This window comes from Diadema setosum, chromosome 1 (genome assembly GCF_964275005.1).
Source record: "Diadema setosum chromosome 1, eeDiaSeto1, whole genome shotgun sequence".
Taxonomy (NCBI): domain Eukaryota; kingdom Metazoa; phylum Echinodermata; class Echinoidea; order Diadematoida; family Diadematidae; genus Diadema; species Diadema setosum.
The window spans coordinates 26751708-26765810 of record NC_092685.1 but is presented as its reverse complement, the minus strand read 5'-3'; the positions used below and the strand labels follow the sequence as shown (position 1 = coordinate 26765810).

The window sequence follows — 14103 nt, the reverse complement described above, 5'->3', positions numbered from 1 at the left end:
CTTCAACTGCACTGCGTAACCACTGTAAACCATTTTGGTTGCAACTAAAGGTGCTACGTCAGCTTTAGTTTTCCGTCTGTACGTACGTACATATATACATGCTTGTTCCGCTGTACTGAGTTCGATAACCAAGGGAGATGACACACGGCCTATGATCAAAGAGATGTCGAGTTTATTATATGATAATCATTTTACCATAGACAGACGAATGGAAGAGGTAGAATAGTGTAAATGGACGTGCTGTTGTTGTTTATAGAAAGAAAAAAAAACTCAGAATCAGTGATAGGCTATACTAGTATCCTTTGCGTGTCAAGTTTTTGGAATCTGGCGAGAGTGCACAACTCTCGCCAGATTAGGCCATACGATATAATTATGGATTGAAAGAAAGGTGGATTGACAAAGAAAAAGGAAATAAACCATGCACGTGTTTTCTCTGTTACTTGACCAGTCACTGAACAGTTTAGATGATACAGCTTTAGCTCGATCTTCAAAATATTGCCATCATCTGCTCATGACCGTTACTTGTATGTGTACTCTCAACTCGCTTGTCATCACTCTTGCTCAAAGTCGGGGGAAAAGCTATCATTGAATTTTTTTTTATTTTTTTTTTTGTAGTACGTACGTTAAAGACGTCATGTTTGTTTGTTTGTTTGTTTCGGATTTAATAGGCCTTATACCACTGGGAGCGTTGCTCCGATTTTAGAAAAAAAGAAAAAGAAAAAAGTCCATACCTGCCACACATCTCTTTCCCGAAAACCCTTGTTCAGTAAATCCTTCATTCCCGACACGTATCCACACGCAGAAAAAGTTGAAGAAAACCGTTCAATCTGTTCAAAATTGATGGATCAGTTATTCTTTAAGAAAAATAAGTTAGTCCTGTGTGCCTTCCTCTCTACATGATTATGAAGTTTTAAAAAAAATCTGAGTTATCATTTTCTGTGGCATCGAAATGGCGTGTGTTTGACCTCATAACCGTATTATAGCGGCTCCATGTAAGCCGCTTACAATAATGTAAACCGTTTACCTGGCATGGCAGCGTGTTTATGAAAATTGCTTTGGCTTATCTCAGTAACCCGGCTCAGTAAGAACTTGAGGGAATGTGTATTGTCAAATTAAGCCCCTTGTGTACTGGAGTGTCAATATTGCCACAGAACGCTCAATAGTATTGTTCGTACCGTCTAAAAGTCGGTGGCACAGGAAGAGTAAAGGAGTTGTTAAATTCTCTCTATTATAATACGGTCTATCATCTAGCAGCATGGTAAAGTCATCTATTGTATTGCATGGAGAACACAACAAATACATTTGTACGTATAGTAGTATGACCGAGGAGACTGGAGTCACAACTGACTTATTCCATTTGCACCCATGTTCGATGCCGCGCTACTCAAACTATTTGAAGTACTATAGTAAGTGCCAAACTGGGTCTGCTCCTCGCAGATAAGAAGACGATTGATTCATGTATCATTGCATAATAACCAGCCACTCTCTAAGGAAGGTATTTGTGATGATAACTAGGCCTACTTTTCCCTATACGATGCGCACAATCGTAAAGGTACTATGATGCCCGAAATATAATGTTTACAGCTTAATATTGATGAAATAAAAATTACAGTTACTCGACAACTCACTAATCTGACACACTGATTTATCAAGAACTATAATACTCGAAGATTGATTACCGTATCAGTAGTAATTGTCGGAATTAAGCGGAAAAGTCATAAAATCGGCTTTCCAGGAGCTCTATCCCAGGAGGGTACAGTTTCAAACACTTTCGCAACATATACAGCTCTGATTTAAACTTTTGCACAGATTTTCCGGACGGCATCGACCTCTGTTTCATATCATCTAAAATTGTCTCGGGAAATTTAATTTTGCTTCATGAATGAACAAGCAAAATACACCGGATTCTATTAGAGTTCGAGATGAATCTTCAGATTGCCTGGAAAGACGGCGGCATCAAACTCCAACACCAAAGGGACACATGCACCAGTGGAATTGTTCTGTGCATTCATAGCAAACTGAAAGCTTTTTTCTTTTTCTTTTTCTTTTTTTAATTGGGACTCGATTCCAGTTCTTGAAACTCCTTGCTACAACCCATGACCGGTCTCTATAAGGAACATTAAAATCAGTACTACAACCAAGTTAGTGTTGCCAGTTTCCATCTGAAGAGGGCGGCGCAAGACATTTACCAATGGAGAACATTGGGCTCTGTACTGATGAACGCCAAGTACGTCCAACTCCGACAACACTCTAGAACAGATGTAGTATACATACCGCAAACTTAGAATTTCCTCTCTTTTTGGCATCGCAGTAAATCTCCCTTAACCCTAAAAAGGCCGGGGGGGGGGGGTTGAATCAACCCTCCTCGACATTTTTCGCGACTACTCCGCCGCGCGAAATTTTTTGACCGCGCCGTTCGCTGACTTTTTACTTTCAAGTCTCGCGCATCTTTTGACACCATTTTCGCGAAAATCGCGCATACCGTTACGACGCTGCATAACGTTTTATAAATGCCTGTCAGACCGAAAATGGCTCAAAAACGTGATTTTGTGTATTAAGTCTATGCAAATGGAGTTTTCTCTTCTTATTCATAAAGATATGATTATTTTCACTTTTTTAACCTGAAACTAATTAATTTTAGCATAATTATGCTCGAAATAGGTTCTGTCATAAATTTTGCGGAAAAAATGATAAAACAAAAGGTCGAAAAAACAAGGAAATGCATAAGAAATTCATAAAACAAGAAAATACATAAGAAATTGATTTTGATACCAAATTTTTTTTCTCAAGTACATTGTTAGGAATGCTACAAAGAATGTTTTCACCAAAAATTAGGATTTTTAGGAGCTTTAATTTCTGATTTAGAGCAAAATGTATGATTTTATGCATATATTAGCATAATTAATTATAATGACGAAAATTTCCATTTCTTTATGTATAGCTTGGTAGATTACGCCACAGGTAATGCACGTGCCAAATTTCATGGCGATTGCGCGATCGACGGCCGAGATCTCGGGGGGGGGGGGGGTGAATCAACCCCTCCCCGGCCACAGAACACCCAAAAAAGCCCGGCCTGGTTAGGGTTAAATAGGATGAATTATAGTCCTGGGGGCGTTTCATAAAGTGTTTCGTCTATAATATTCAGTGATTAATAATTTGCTCTCAGCCAATCAGAAGCAAGGATTTCAGTACAGCTTAAAACTAATGAGTCGTTTGACGAGTCACTGACAAGTTTCATGAAACGCTGCCAGAGGGTACAGGTACTACTCCCTCTGACGTTTACTTTGGAATAGTTTATTAAATTTTTTGTTATTCATTTTCATTTGAGAAAGTTGGCTGAATAGCCCCATATTCAGTTGCACTAGCTCGTCTTCCATGATAGGGATCCACTAAGTCTTGAATGTGGGGCAGACCATTTCAAGTATCAAGTATTTTGCCTTCAGAAAAAGAAAAATCGCCTTATATGATACCTATATAGTTTTGCAAACATGCGGATGTAATTCCCCACGGATTATTGAATTTTCTTACACCCTTACACTTTTAATGTAGTGCCTATATTTCATTGTTCTGCATTCACTGCATATGCAATCTCGTTTGCAGAAAGAAACCTCCAAAGTTTACTTTGATTAGAATAATACAAAGCAAAACAAAAACCATGGAAGTTTCCTTTAATTTAGATACGAATATAAAGAAAGTTATGGAACTGAAGAGTTTCACAAATTTTCCCGAAACAGTTCTATGTCACATAAAATGGATCGGTAATGACTGTTTATGTAGCCTATACGCGCGATACATGTTGTATCTATGCATGTATATATCTGTATAATGTATGTATTACGTATTTTTGCATGCATGAAATTAATGTAGACCATAAAGATGTGAATTAAATGTAGACCTAGAGGTGAATATAAAATGGTAATTATGTATGTAGTTGTATACTAGATCATGAATGTGTGTATAAGTTATAAAAATACCTCTAACATCAAATTTTTTCCCATCATTCTTTAGGGGCACCACACCAAAGGGAGAGTGACTTGGATCAAAATATGACGTCAGAACCGGCAATAGTGTTTTTACGTATATAGACCTATCTTGCGTCGTTACAACCAGCCAATTATATTGGGGGAAAAAATATGAATCTCGGAATTTTCATTAATATCATATATTTCACACAAGATGTTGATAAAACATTCACACTTCTGCTGTGTCTGATTTTACTTCAGGCCTATTCATAAAAGTCAACTTGAATAATTATGGCTTTGATTCACACGTTTCAAGGATTGTGTCTGATTTCATTAAATCGGTATAATTATGTAGGCCTACGTGTTGGGAAGGGGAGAGTCTTCGAGTGTTTATTTGTTGTTTTCCATAGCTATACGTTGGGTATAGCCTATCATCTATAGGCTAATTGGGAGGACGGGTCCTCATCTCAAGATTCAAAGCTTTCAACAAGAACACAACGCACTGCACAGTAATGCATGCTTCGTTGCATCTTCATGTAGTATACGTCATTGTGCCATTGTGGATGCCGTGCACTTCTCTGCAGGATTAAAAGTTACTCAAGTATGTGAGGTTGGGAAAAGTGTACGAGGTTACAAAGTCCAACAGAAAACGCCGGAGGTGGATGGTGTCAATAGCAGGGTCTTGACCGCAAGTTGGTATGCCTATACCTGCTCATGAACGTAGAATAATGTTCTTGTCTGTATCAATGCGCTATCTAGGGCTCAGTAGTCTGTCCGAAACATGTTGTCTATTGCAGAGGAAATGGATTTGCCAGTCTTGCCGTAATCACCGCGTACAGTGATAGGCCCTACAGGTAAATTCAAGTGGTTGATTTCATCATGGTAGGGTCCATGATTTCATCGTGAGATAGTTTGAGCGGATGAGTAGGCCAAGTTCAGATGGAGTGTGATGATCATTACCCATTTTACTGACATATCAAAGAGATGGTCCGACTCCGAGTGTTGTGCCCTTGACCGAACATAATATCACTGGATGACTGTATACATCAGACGCTAGTGGACGCTTCCACAAAAGCTTTCAAGCAAGAGATAAGAATGAAGTGACAAGGACGTTTGACTGACATTGAATTATTATCATGGAGGAGGTATTGTTGACACATTATTTCTTTTTTCATAAAACCACGATAAAAAAGCACAATAAAAAATGACCTTAGCATGTTTTGATGACTTGAGCAAACGCACGGTGCAGACTTAGCAAACTCATAGACTCAGTACTATACACTGAATGTCTCGGTGAATTATTTATTTATTTATTTATTGTTGTTTTTGAACGGAATGAAGTTCAATAATAACCTTCCGAGAGGTTTATGTCTTTCACGGTTATTGGAAGTGCATTGCGTTTATTGGTCAACATGTAAAATTGTTCCTCTGTGTCGATTTTAGAGCGTTACATGGTCTACTCTGCATGAACTTTGAAAAACAAACATTGCTCAGTACTTTCCTGATTGCACGGAAACTCTGCATGTGAATGAATATACACTTCATGACATAAGGTTTATTTTGCTTACAAAGTTTTTGCTGTTAACAATAACTAAAGATAAAAATCTTGAACAAATCTTTATTGAAAGCGAGGAGAACGAGCATATATGCAAGGCAATATGCACGCTGATATAAACAAAAATCTCAGCGAGGGTTGCTGGATGGTGAAGAAAAGGCTTCCGTGTGTCCCCTGCCCTAATGTTGCAACACCACTAGCTCTTTATTTATTTTTTTTTAATGGGAATTCCTTTTAATGTCACCATCGTTTTCACAATGAAACGAAGACTAACATTCAACGTAATCAACGTAATCAAACTGAAAAAATAATAAATATCTTCTTAACCCGTTCCATACTGAATTCTGAAATCCCCATAGACTTAGTACGCAGGCCATCAGGTTCCCGTGTGGAACAGGTTAATAGTACAAGATGGGACTATACAAATGAAATAACAGCATGACATGCAAGCCTGCTTAAAGGCATAATTTACCATTTGCAGATAAAACAAAAACCCAGCATTAGTGCCTCAAAATAGTTCTAAACTGTGAATTAGAGATAAATGTAAAAGTTTGAACCAGTATAATAGATTTTAAGTATCGTTAAATATACAAGATGTGACCAGTAGTTATAATAGAAATGTTTCCAGACTAAACCATACCACAGTTATGGTTTAATGAGAAAAATAGTGATATCTCCTTATGTTTTAGGCTTTATTGAAAAAAAAAATATATATATATATAACATTAGGATGTGTTGTGATACAACTGACCTACACATATGCATCAAAAGTGATATCTTACACATTTTATAAAATCACTGTTTCCAAAGGTAAACAGGACCTTTGATGGTACAAAATAGACAAAGATATAATGAAAGGATAGCATGGCATGAAAGCCTCAGTAAACTCTTTAGCTTATACGCACGGATGCACCCACTCACACATTTGTGGTGGGGGATATTATGCGAGTTAAGTGTTGAAGGATTAAGGAAGTCTTGCCGATGTGAATACACCTTTTCTCGTATACTCTTCTCCTGTACACTTTGGAGTAGGAGGATATGTGACCACTTGACCTAGGGCCGCTCCAGCTCTGAGTTCAAACTTACACAAGCCATTATTTAAAGATTTGGTGGGAAACTCACAATCAGCTTCGGGACCATCGCGACCCTCCTACGATGCCCGGCCGACTAGAGCCTTGTGATTTGCGCGGTATATTGCGTCCCGGTTTGCGCCACCAAACCTAACCATGAACTCGGGGGCCCATGACCATGATGATAACCAATTGACATTGCAAAAAGCAGGTTGCGAACCCGGTGAAGCGTTCCCTCTCACCTACCACCCCACACAAGAAAACGGGCGCATGATGCCGACCCCTAGTGGTTCGCCAAATTAAGGTGACTGTAGCTTTCAGCAAACGGTATCAACCAGGCACATTATTGTGCCATGCTCTACTCGAATGAATGAATGAATGAATGAGTGACATCGGAGCGAACTTCACAAATAGAGTGGATATTTCTGTTGATTCTGTTGATACACTAGTGTGGAAAGATGTAGTCATGGACGGACTGGCAGTTATGGTTTGGTCACTTACTGGAATTTCTGGAAGGTAAGCCTGCTGCAACTTTCAGCACAATTTTATTAATACCATTGCTAACAGTGTAAGCTATATCATTAGACTATCAAAAGATGAACCATATACGAATTCTTGAGTATGTTTACAGACGAATCAGGCTGCCAAGCATGGATGTGCGTACAAATTCAAACTCACCTACAAGTACAACCTCTTATAAGTATATGTTTGAAAAGGAAAATGAATATAGAAGAGAGCGAAGATGCAGACTGGTTTGAGAGTAGAAAGAAGAAAGAAAAAGGTTAGACCTACATGTATATAGATCTAATATTATGTACTGTTGACAGGAAGGAAGAAAAAAGAATTAGAAAAGACAATGTCCGTTTATGAGAGATACATCAACGATGTCTGCGATAAAACGAGTCAGAATCAAAGGTCAAGTATGGCGATGGCCATATCTGAATTGGAAGGGGAAAATGACCGTCAAATCAGCCCAGTTGAATTATAGTGCAAGCAGTTACACAGAGCAATTTGGGAAGTGGAAAATAATGTTCAAAGTGAACGTGAGAAAGCTGTTGAAAATAGCATGTAAAGACGAAAAACAGGTGAAAAAAATTAGAAATCATTATCAGTGAGCTGGCCCCAGGGATCTCCGTCAAAGTAAAGAATACAGTCAAAGGTAGTGAATGCAAGAGAGCCATACGCACAGAGTTCATGATCGGATCACCGAAGAACTTCTAAGAATATTGTTGAAAGAGGAGTCATTCAGGTGAAGCAATTAAAAAAAAAAAATCAATTGATGGAGTACTATGTCCCACCCCTTCGAGCCTACTGTTATTTTGACTCACAACAGATGCCTATATCTGTCGCATTCCTGTATCAGAAATAGAGAGTTTATGAAAAGTTATGTGCCCGGTAGCTCCCCTCACAAGGTGTTTCCAAATTCCAATGTCAACAATTCTGTATACCGTACGGACTTTCATTCCTGAAGCGCCCTTCCACCATTACTGGGAGTTTTCGTTACACGACGGGAAGACCGAGAATACGCGGTAACCAGACAGTCCCCGTACTCGAACTCCCGGGGTGCGTTTGCTGTACAGGACGGAGGCGTGGGGACAAGATCGCTGACTGGCTGGCTGGCTGGCTGGCTCACTCCTCAGGGGCGGATCCAGGAATTCTGCAAGGGGGGGGGGGGGGCGTGACTAATATTTCTGGTGCCACTTCCGGGTTTCATTTCTTTTTTTCTTTTTCTTTTGTTTTTAACGAAAAATAAAGGGGGGGGGGGGCATGCGCCGGTTGCGCTCCCCTCTGGATCCGCCACTGCTCCTGCCCAACGCCGAACGCTATTTTGGCTGAATACCGCACTCGTTTTCCCCAGGACGGGACGTTTCTCGGATTTGATCATGCGCAGAAGCAAATTTTGCACACGGCACGCTCAAATTCCGGCCGCGTCGTGCTTACGAAAACTCCCTATTATTACAGAACGCGCCCTCCCTGCCAGTATAAGTGGATATTTGGTGGATATAAATTATAGAACGCTGCCCAATGCTAAATGATCGAATCGTGTCCAAGCATTATGAAGACTCGCATAGCAACCACGATCGAGCAACCTCTGAGATAGTAGGACTTCCGACGAAGCTTTTTTTTTTTTTTGGCTAATATTTAGCAATTTCTTCGTTGCCCGATTATAAAGGGAATCGTGTTATTACGGCATTATTGTACACATTTTCTTATGCACTTACGTCTTGTGTATATCTCTGAGTGAAAACCAACAGTTCCGTAGCCATGCAAGAATTTTTTTTTTATTTCACTTCAAATTTGTTTCACTTTGACCCCGATGTCAGTGGTGGTTGTCCTGGTAGTGATTATGGGAGGGGGTACATTGTATTATAGAGTTGCGTTTGAACACTAGTTTTTCTCTTCAAGCCATATGATAATAATGCTCTGTAGAGCGTTACGTTATGAACAATATGGGGGGAGGGGAATTTGAAGGAAGTCAAATCCCAAAGAGCAACGTGGATTGGGTGAAAGCAGCAACATTTAACCAGGGAGGTGGAAGAAAGACCACTTCCACCTCCCTGATTTAACGTCGGGTGCCCGCACAAAGGCCGCTATCGCGCGAAGTATGTACCAAATTTGCCGATAGCGGCCTTTGTGCGGGCACTATTAGTAGAACACATCATACAATGTTTGAAAAAAAAAAATCGGACAATTGATGCAAAAGTTATGAATTTTTAAAGTTTTGGTGTTGTAAAGACTGGATAAAGAGACTACTAGAGTTCATGACATGTGTGGACAACAATATAAAGAAAATGTAAAGAGAATTCCACAAAAATTCATTTTTCGCGAAAATTACACATTCCATCAACTTGAAACTGACATATATGTGTAGAGGGTAGTATATTCCCCTGCTTTTGAAAGCGGTTAGTCAAGTGCTCTTTCATTACGCTAAAAAATGAAAGTATGATGACTTTTCTTTATATTTTCTTTATTTTATTGTCCACACATGATGTCATGAACCTTTGTAGTCTCCTTATCCAGTGGTTCCAACACCAAAACTTTAGAAATTCATAACTTTTGCATCGATTGTCCGATTTTCCTCAAACTTTTTATGATGTGTTCTACTATGTTGCTGCTTTCACTCAATCCATGTTTCTCTTTATCTGGCCCGAATTCTCAAAGGTGGAATCAAGAACTTATTCCCCGGAATAACTATTCCGCGGAATAGTTATTCCAGCTTTGAGAATTCGGGCCTTTATGGGTTTTGGTTTCCTCTAAACAAGCATCCATGTTCTAAAAATGGGACAAATTCCGGAGCGGACATGATATAAGCGCACAATACTTTTGTTCTTATGTTACTCTGGTTTAGATTACCATTGTTATCACCTCCCTCCCTCTCTCTCTTTCTTTCTTATGTTTTTTTTTTCTTCCTGTATGTGTCATGTGAGAGTAGAAGTAGTACATTGTCCTATTTCTGAGTTTGACACTCGGTCGCTTTTATGCATATATACATTATCTCATTTTTTCTCTTTTCTTCTCCATGTCCCGTTCTCTTGTTCCTATATTAAGTTTGTCTAACCGAATGAAATGATGGCAACGTCCGTAAGATCACGTCGTGGAGTGTCTCAAGACAAGTGGAGGTACTTGGTCCTGGCGGGAAAAGGAGGAGGGGATTTTCTGAACCTCGGCATGCAGAAAGCTTACGGCGTTTTGGTCCCTCACCTCGCCGCTCTCCTCGGGACAAAGTACGGGACCATCGGATTCATTCTATCCCTGGCAACTTCTCTGGGCTTCATGACATGTAGGTTTAACTATACTTTGAAGTTATTCAATAAATCAGTCCGAAGCGAAAGGATTTGAGACTCCTGATGGCATAGTATCGTTTGAACAAATGAAAGTGGATTTTCAGTTATATTGCAAATTACTGTATAGAGGCGATGACATGCATCATGCATGAACTCACTCATTTTACAATTATTCATCTCTCTCTGAGTCAAGAACTGCTCTGTGAAAATCACAATTTCATAACTTCCATGATTTGTATTCGATTATGATCAAATTTTCGCTTGTCCATGCTTGTGAAATTGTATCTTTCCTTAATTTCCAGACTAACGTTTATCTGTTCCGGAATTTTCCTTATTCAAGAGTCTCCTCTCATTACGAGTAAACTTATAAAACCAATCAAACACTGAAGGCAAATTGAAGACATTGAAGACAAATATAATTGGACGGGCTAAGTAAATGTCACATTGATTTTAATAGGGTCATCCCACGAGCTGGACATTGAAAAAAGGTTCGTGAGTTATGCACCCACGACACATACAGCCCACGCGTCACACAGACACCAAGTACATAAGCAGGCCCACGAGCCACAAACCATATGCAACTAGATTTTAACTTGTCACTGGGAAGAGTTAGATGATATGAAGAAAGAAAAAAAAAAGACAGGGAATCTGCATGGTGTGTGTGTAAGTGTGTGTATGTGTAACGTGTATACTGCGTTTTAAGTACTGTACACATATTAGAAGCATGATTTCTTCTTACATTATAGGCCTACTCCACGGTTCACATTAAATGTTTTTGCCAGCAAGTGAGGTTAAGTATGTAAAGTACAGTACTTGAAAACAACAAAAGGGAGTTTCATTATTAAAACATTAAAAAAAAAAAATCCTATCATACATCATTTTGTTTCATTTTTGAAATGAAAACTGTGCACATCCATTCAAACCAGAACAAAATAAGCTGCAATATTATACTCCAATCTGGGTAAGAATTGGTCAAAAGAACCAAAGATACATTTAAATTAATTTCAAATTTAGGATCGGTGTCACTTCAACCGTCTTCTTTTATTTTTTACCCCTTTGGACAACATATTGTAACGAAATTTCGCTATCAGTTACTTAAGGTGTAATCAAGGATGTATTGCAAACGACACCATGCAAAAAGGGTCCATTATGGGCTCGACTGCACTAATGTAATGTCGAGTTCATACGCCCTTTTGCCTCTGTAGAGCTCGTTATAGGCCTTATTTGCCTATATAGCGTCTAACTCGCGGGACTTATTTGCCTATAGTGCCTAGCTCATGGGTCTATTTTACTTGATGTCGAGCTCGAGGACCTTGTGAACTTCGTATCTAGCTTATGGGCTATATGACTCGTGGGCTATATGACTCGTGGGCTATATGACTCGTGGACAGTATGACTCGTGGGTGTCTAGCTCGTGACGTGCCGAAATTTGAACTTGGTCCTGCTCTTGTCACTCTTTAAGAGGAATGTTATTGTGTTCTCTCACCAAGGTCCACTCGTGTTTGCTCTCGCACGTCGAGTGAATCGAAGGGCGCTGGCCATGACCAGCAGTCTCTTAGCAGGTCTTGCCATCATGATCTCTGCGTTCGTTCATTCGGCTCTGTGGTTCGGCATCGCGATGGTTGTCGTAGGTAAGTTCTGCGTGAATTTCCTTTCCTGTGTTAGTTGTGTTAAAGCTTGCTTAATAAGTCAGTTTTCCCTGTGCAAGTGATACGTGGAAACATGCCATTCATTGCTATTTGCAAAAATTGGTATATGTAAACACTGAACTGGTCTATACTAATAGCACCAAACATTTTGTATTGTACAATATTTCTGGTGCTACTTCCGGGTTTCATCTCATTTTTCTTTTTATTTCTTTTGTTTTAACAACAAATAAAGAGGGGGCGAGCTCCCGGTGCGCCCTCTCTGAATCCGCCACTGCTATTGTGATAAATGATTGATAGAAGGTAAGGCAAAGATGCTTTTCAGAAGATAAGTTAATAAAAAAATAGATAAACATTTGAACACAAAGAGCAAAATAACAACTTTTTTTTTTTTAAATGGCAACTAAAATAGTAGGTTTATACTTTCATGGATACACTGTATCAGGGAAGGGAGGAAAACATTGGTGGCACAACATGTCACGCGTATTTTCTGACAACAAACAAATCACTACCACCATACCAGACTTAAGCAACAACAAAACATTATTCCCCACCCCCTCGCCTCGAGCGCCATCGTGTCCCCCAATCTCGATCCACCCTCTGCTCCAACGTGGGCCGAACAGGTAATACGTATAATAAGCCCGCCGCACATTATACGACTCACGACCATACGCCATAAGACCCAGTCGTACGACCTGACCTTACGAGTAGGCTTACGACTGTCCTATCTTTGCATTTTGCTTGCGCTTGCATTTTAATTACTGTATCTTGATTGGCTGAAAACCCACGACCGGTCGTGGAAATTCAACATGAAATGCATATTCATGACAAGTGTCATAAGAAAGTAAACTTCATTGAAATCTAGAAAACTCGTTTCAGATTTTTCTTTTTCTTTTCTTTGCTTCTCCAAGGTATCTTCGGTTCACCCATTACTCAAGTTGGAACCGAAACATTGCAGCAGTATTTTGGTGAGCGATTCGGCAGCATGAACTCGCTGTGCATGGCATGTAGCTCGGTCGGTGGTATGATCCTCCCGTTGATTGTAGCACACGCCTTGAAATCCTACGGACTCGAAGGCACCTTAGTGATTCTCGGGGCCATCTTCCTACACACGGTGCCTGCGGCCGAGACTTTCAAAACGCCTCCCGACATGGAAAGCCACCGCAGACCTGTCGGGAGGCTGACGAAAAATGACCGACCCGCGAATTCCGTTGTGTTTCACCAGAGCTCATCGGAATCAGTCGATCTCGCTCTACCGAAAAACAGGGGTGAACAGAACTCGTGGTACAAAACGTGCTTGCAGGCAGTGATTGAAGAATGGCCATTTATCGTACTTTTCTTGCCATGCAAATTCCTTATAGAGTTAGCGCTGTCTGGTTGGTCTCTCTTCATGGTGTCCTGCGCCGTATCCAAAGGACTGGATGAAACTACTTCGGCCTATCTTCCCTTCGCCGGTGCTGCCGGAGGCCTGGTGAATCAGGCACTCTCTGCTCTCATATTGCACTGCAAACGAGAGTCAGCCGCCGTACTCTACGTCATTAATTGCAGCCTTGCAGGACTTGGCCTTATTCTCTATTCTACCGGATCGTCTTTAGCACATCTTGTGACGTGCTCCTTCTTCGTCGGATTTGGTGTCTTCGGTAGCTTACCTGCCAGCTTTGCCGTTCTGGATGTTTATGTGTCGAAAGCAAATTTTCCGCGAATGCTGTCCTATTTTCTTTTCGCCACTGGGTCGGGGCTTCTCATTTCCGGATACATAACAGGTGAGTGTTGCAACTTTGACAAAGGTCGAGTATTGTAGATTAACTATGGCTAAATTAATGTTTAAACGATTCCGATCATACTAACACAAATCACCATTTATCTCATCTGTTCTCTTTTTTTTTTTCTTCCAAAGGTACTGTGTACGATGTTACGGAATCATTCGATACAGCCTTCATTTCCATTGGAGTATTCGCCTTCGTCTCTGCTCTACTGACAGTGTTGCTGATGCTTGTTAAGAGGTTTCGATAGAAGTGCCTGAAAGTCTGCTACCTGTGACTTACTCCTTCAAGAACTTGAACCCTCTGTGTCCCTCATGTCCGG

At 40.2% G+C, this 14103-nt stretch overlaps 1 protein-coding gene across 2 annotated transcripts; it reads left to right on the top strand.

Annotated features, from left to right (window-relative positions):
- Window positions 1–4931: 4931 nt before the first annotated feature.
- LOC140229083 (uncharacterized) lies at window positions 4932–14103 on the top strand. Of its 2 annotated transcripts, none has more exons than XM_072309356.1 (4): window positions 4932–5107; window positions 10137–10368; window positions 11863–12003; window positions 13916–14103. In XM_072309356.1, exons 2-4 carry the CDS (start codon window positions 10155–10157, stop codon window positions 14029–14031), a joined length of 471 nt encoding a protein of 156 aa, XP_072165457.1. In that variant the 5' UTR covers window positions 4932–5107; window positions 10137–10154; the 3' UTR covers window positions 14032–14103. The 2 variants fall into 2 exon arrangements, with proteins under 2 accessions (XP_072165457.1, XP_072165449.1); XM_072309348.1 differs by lacking the exon at window positions 4932–5107 and adding an exon at window positions 6984–7103.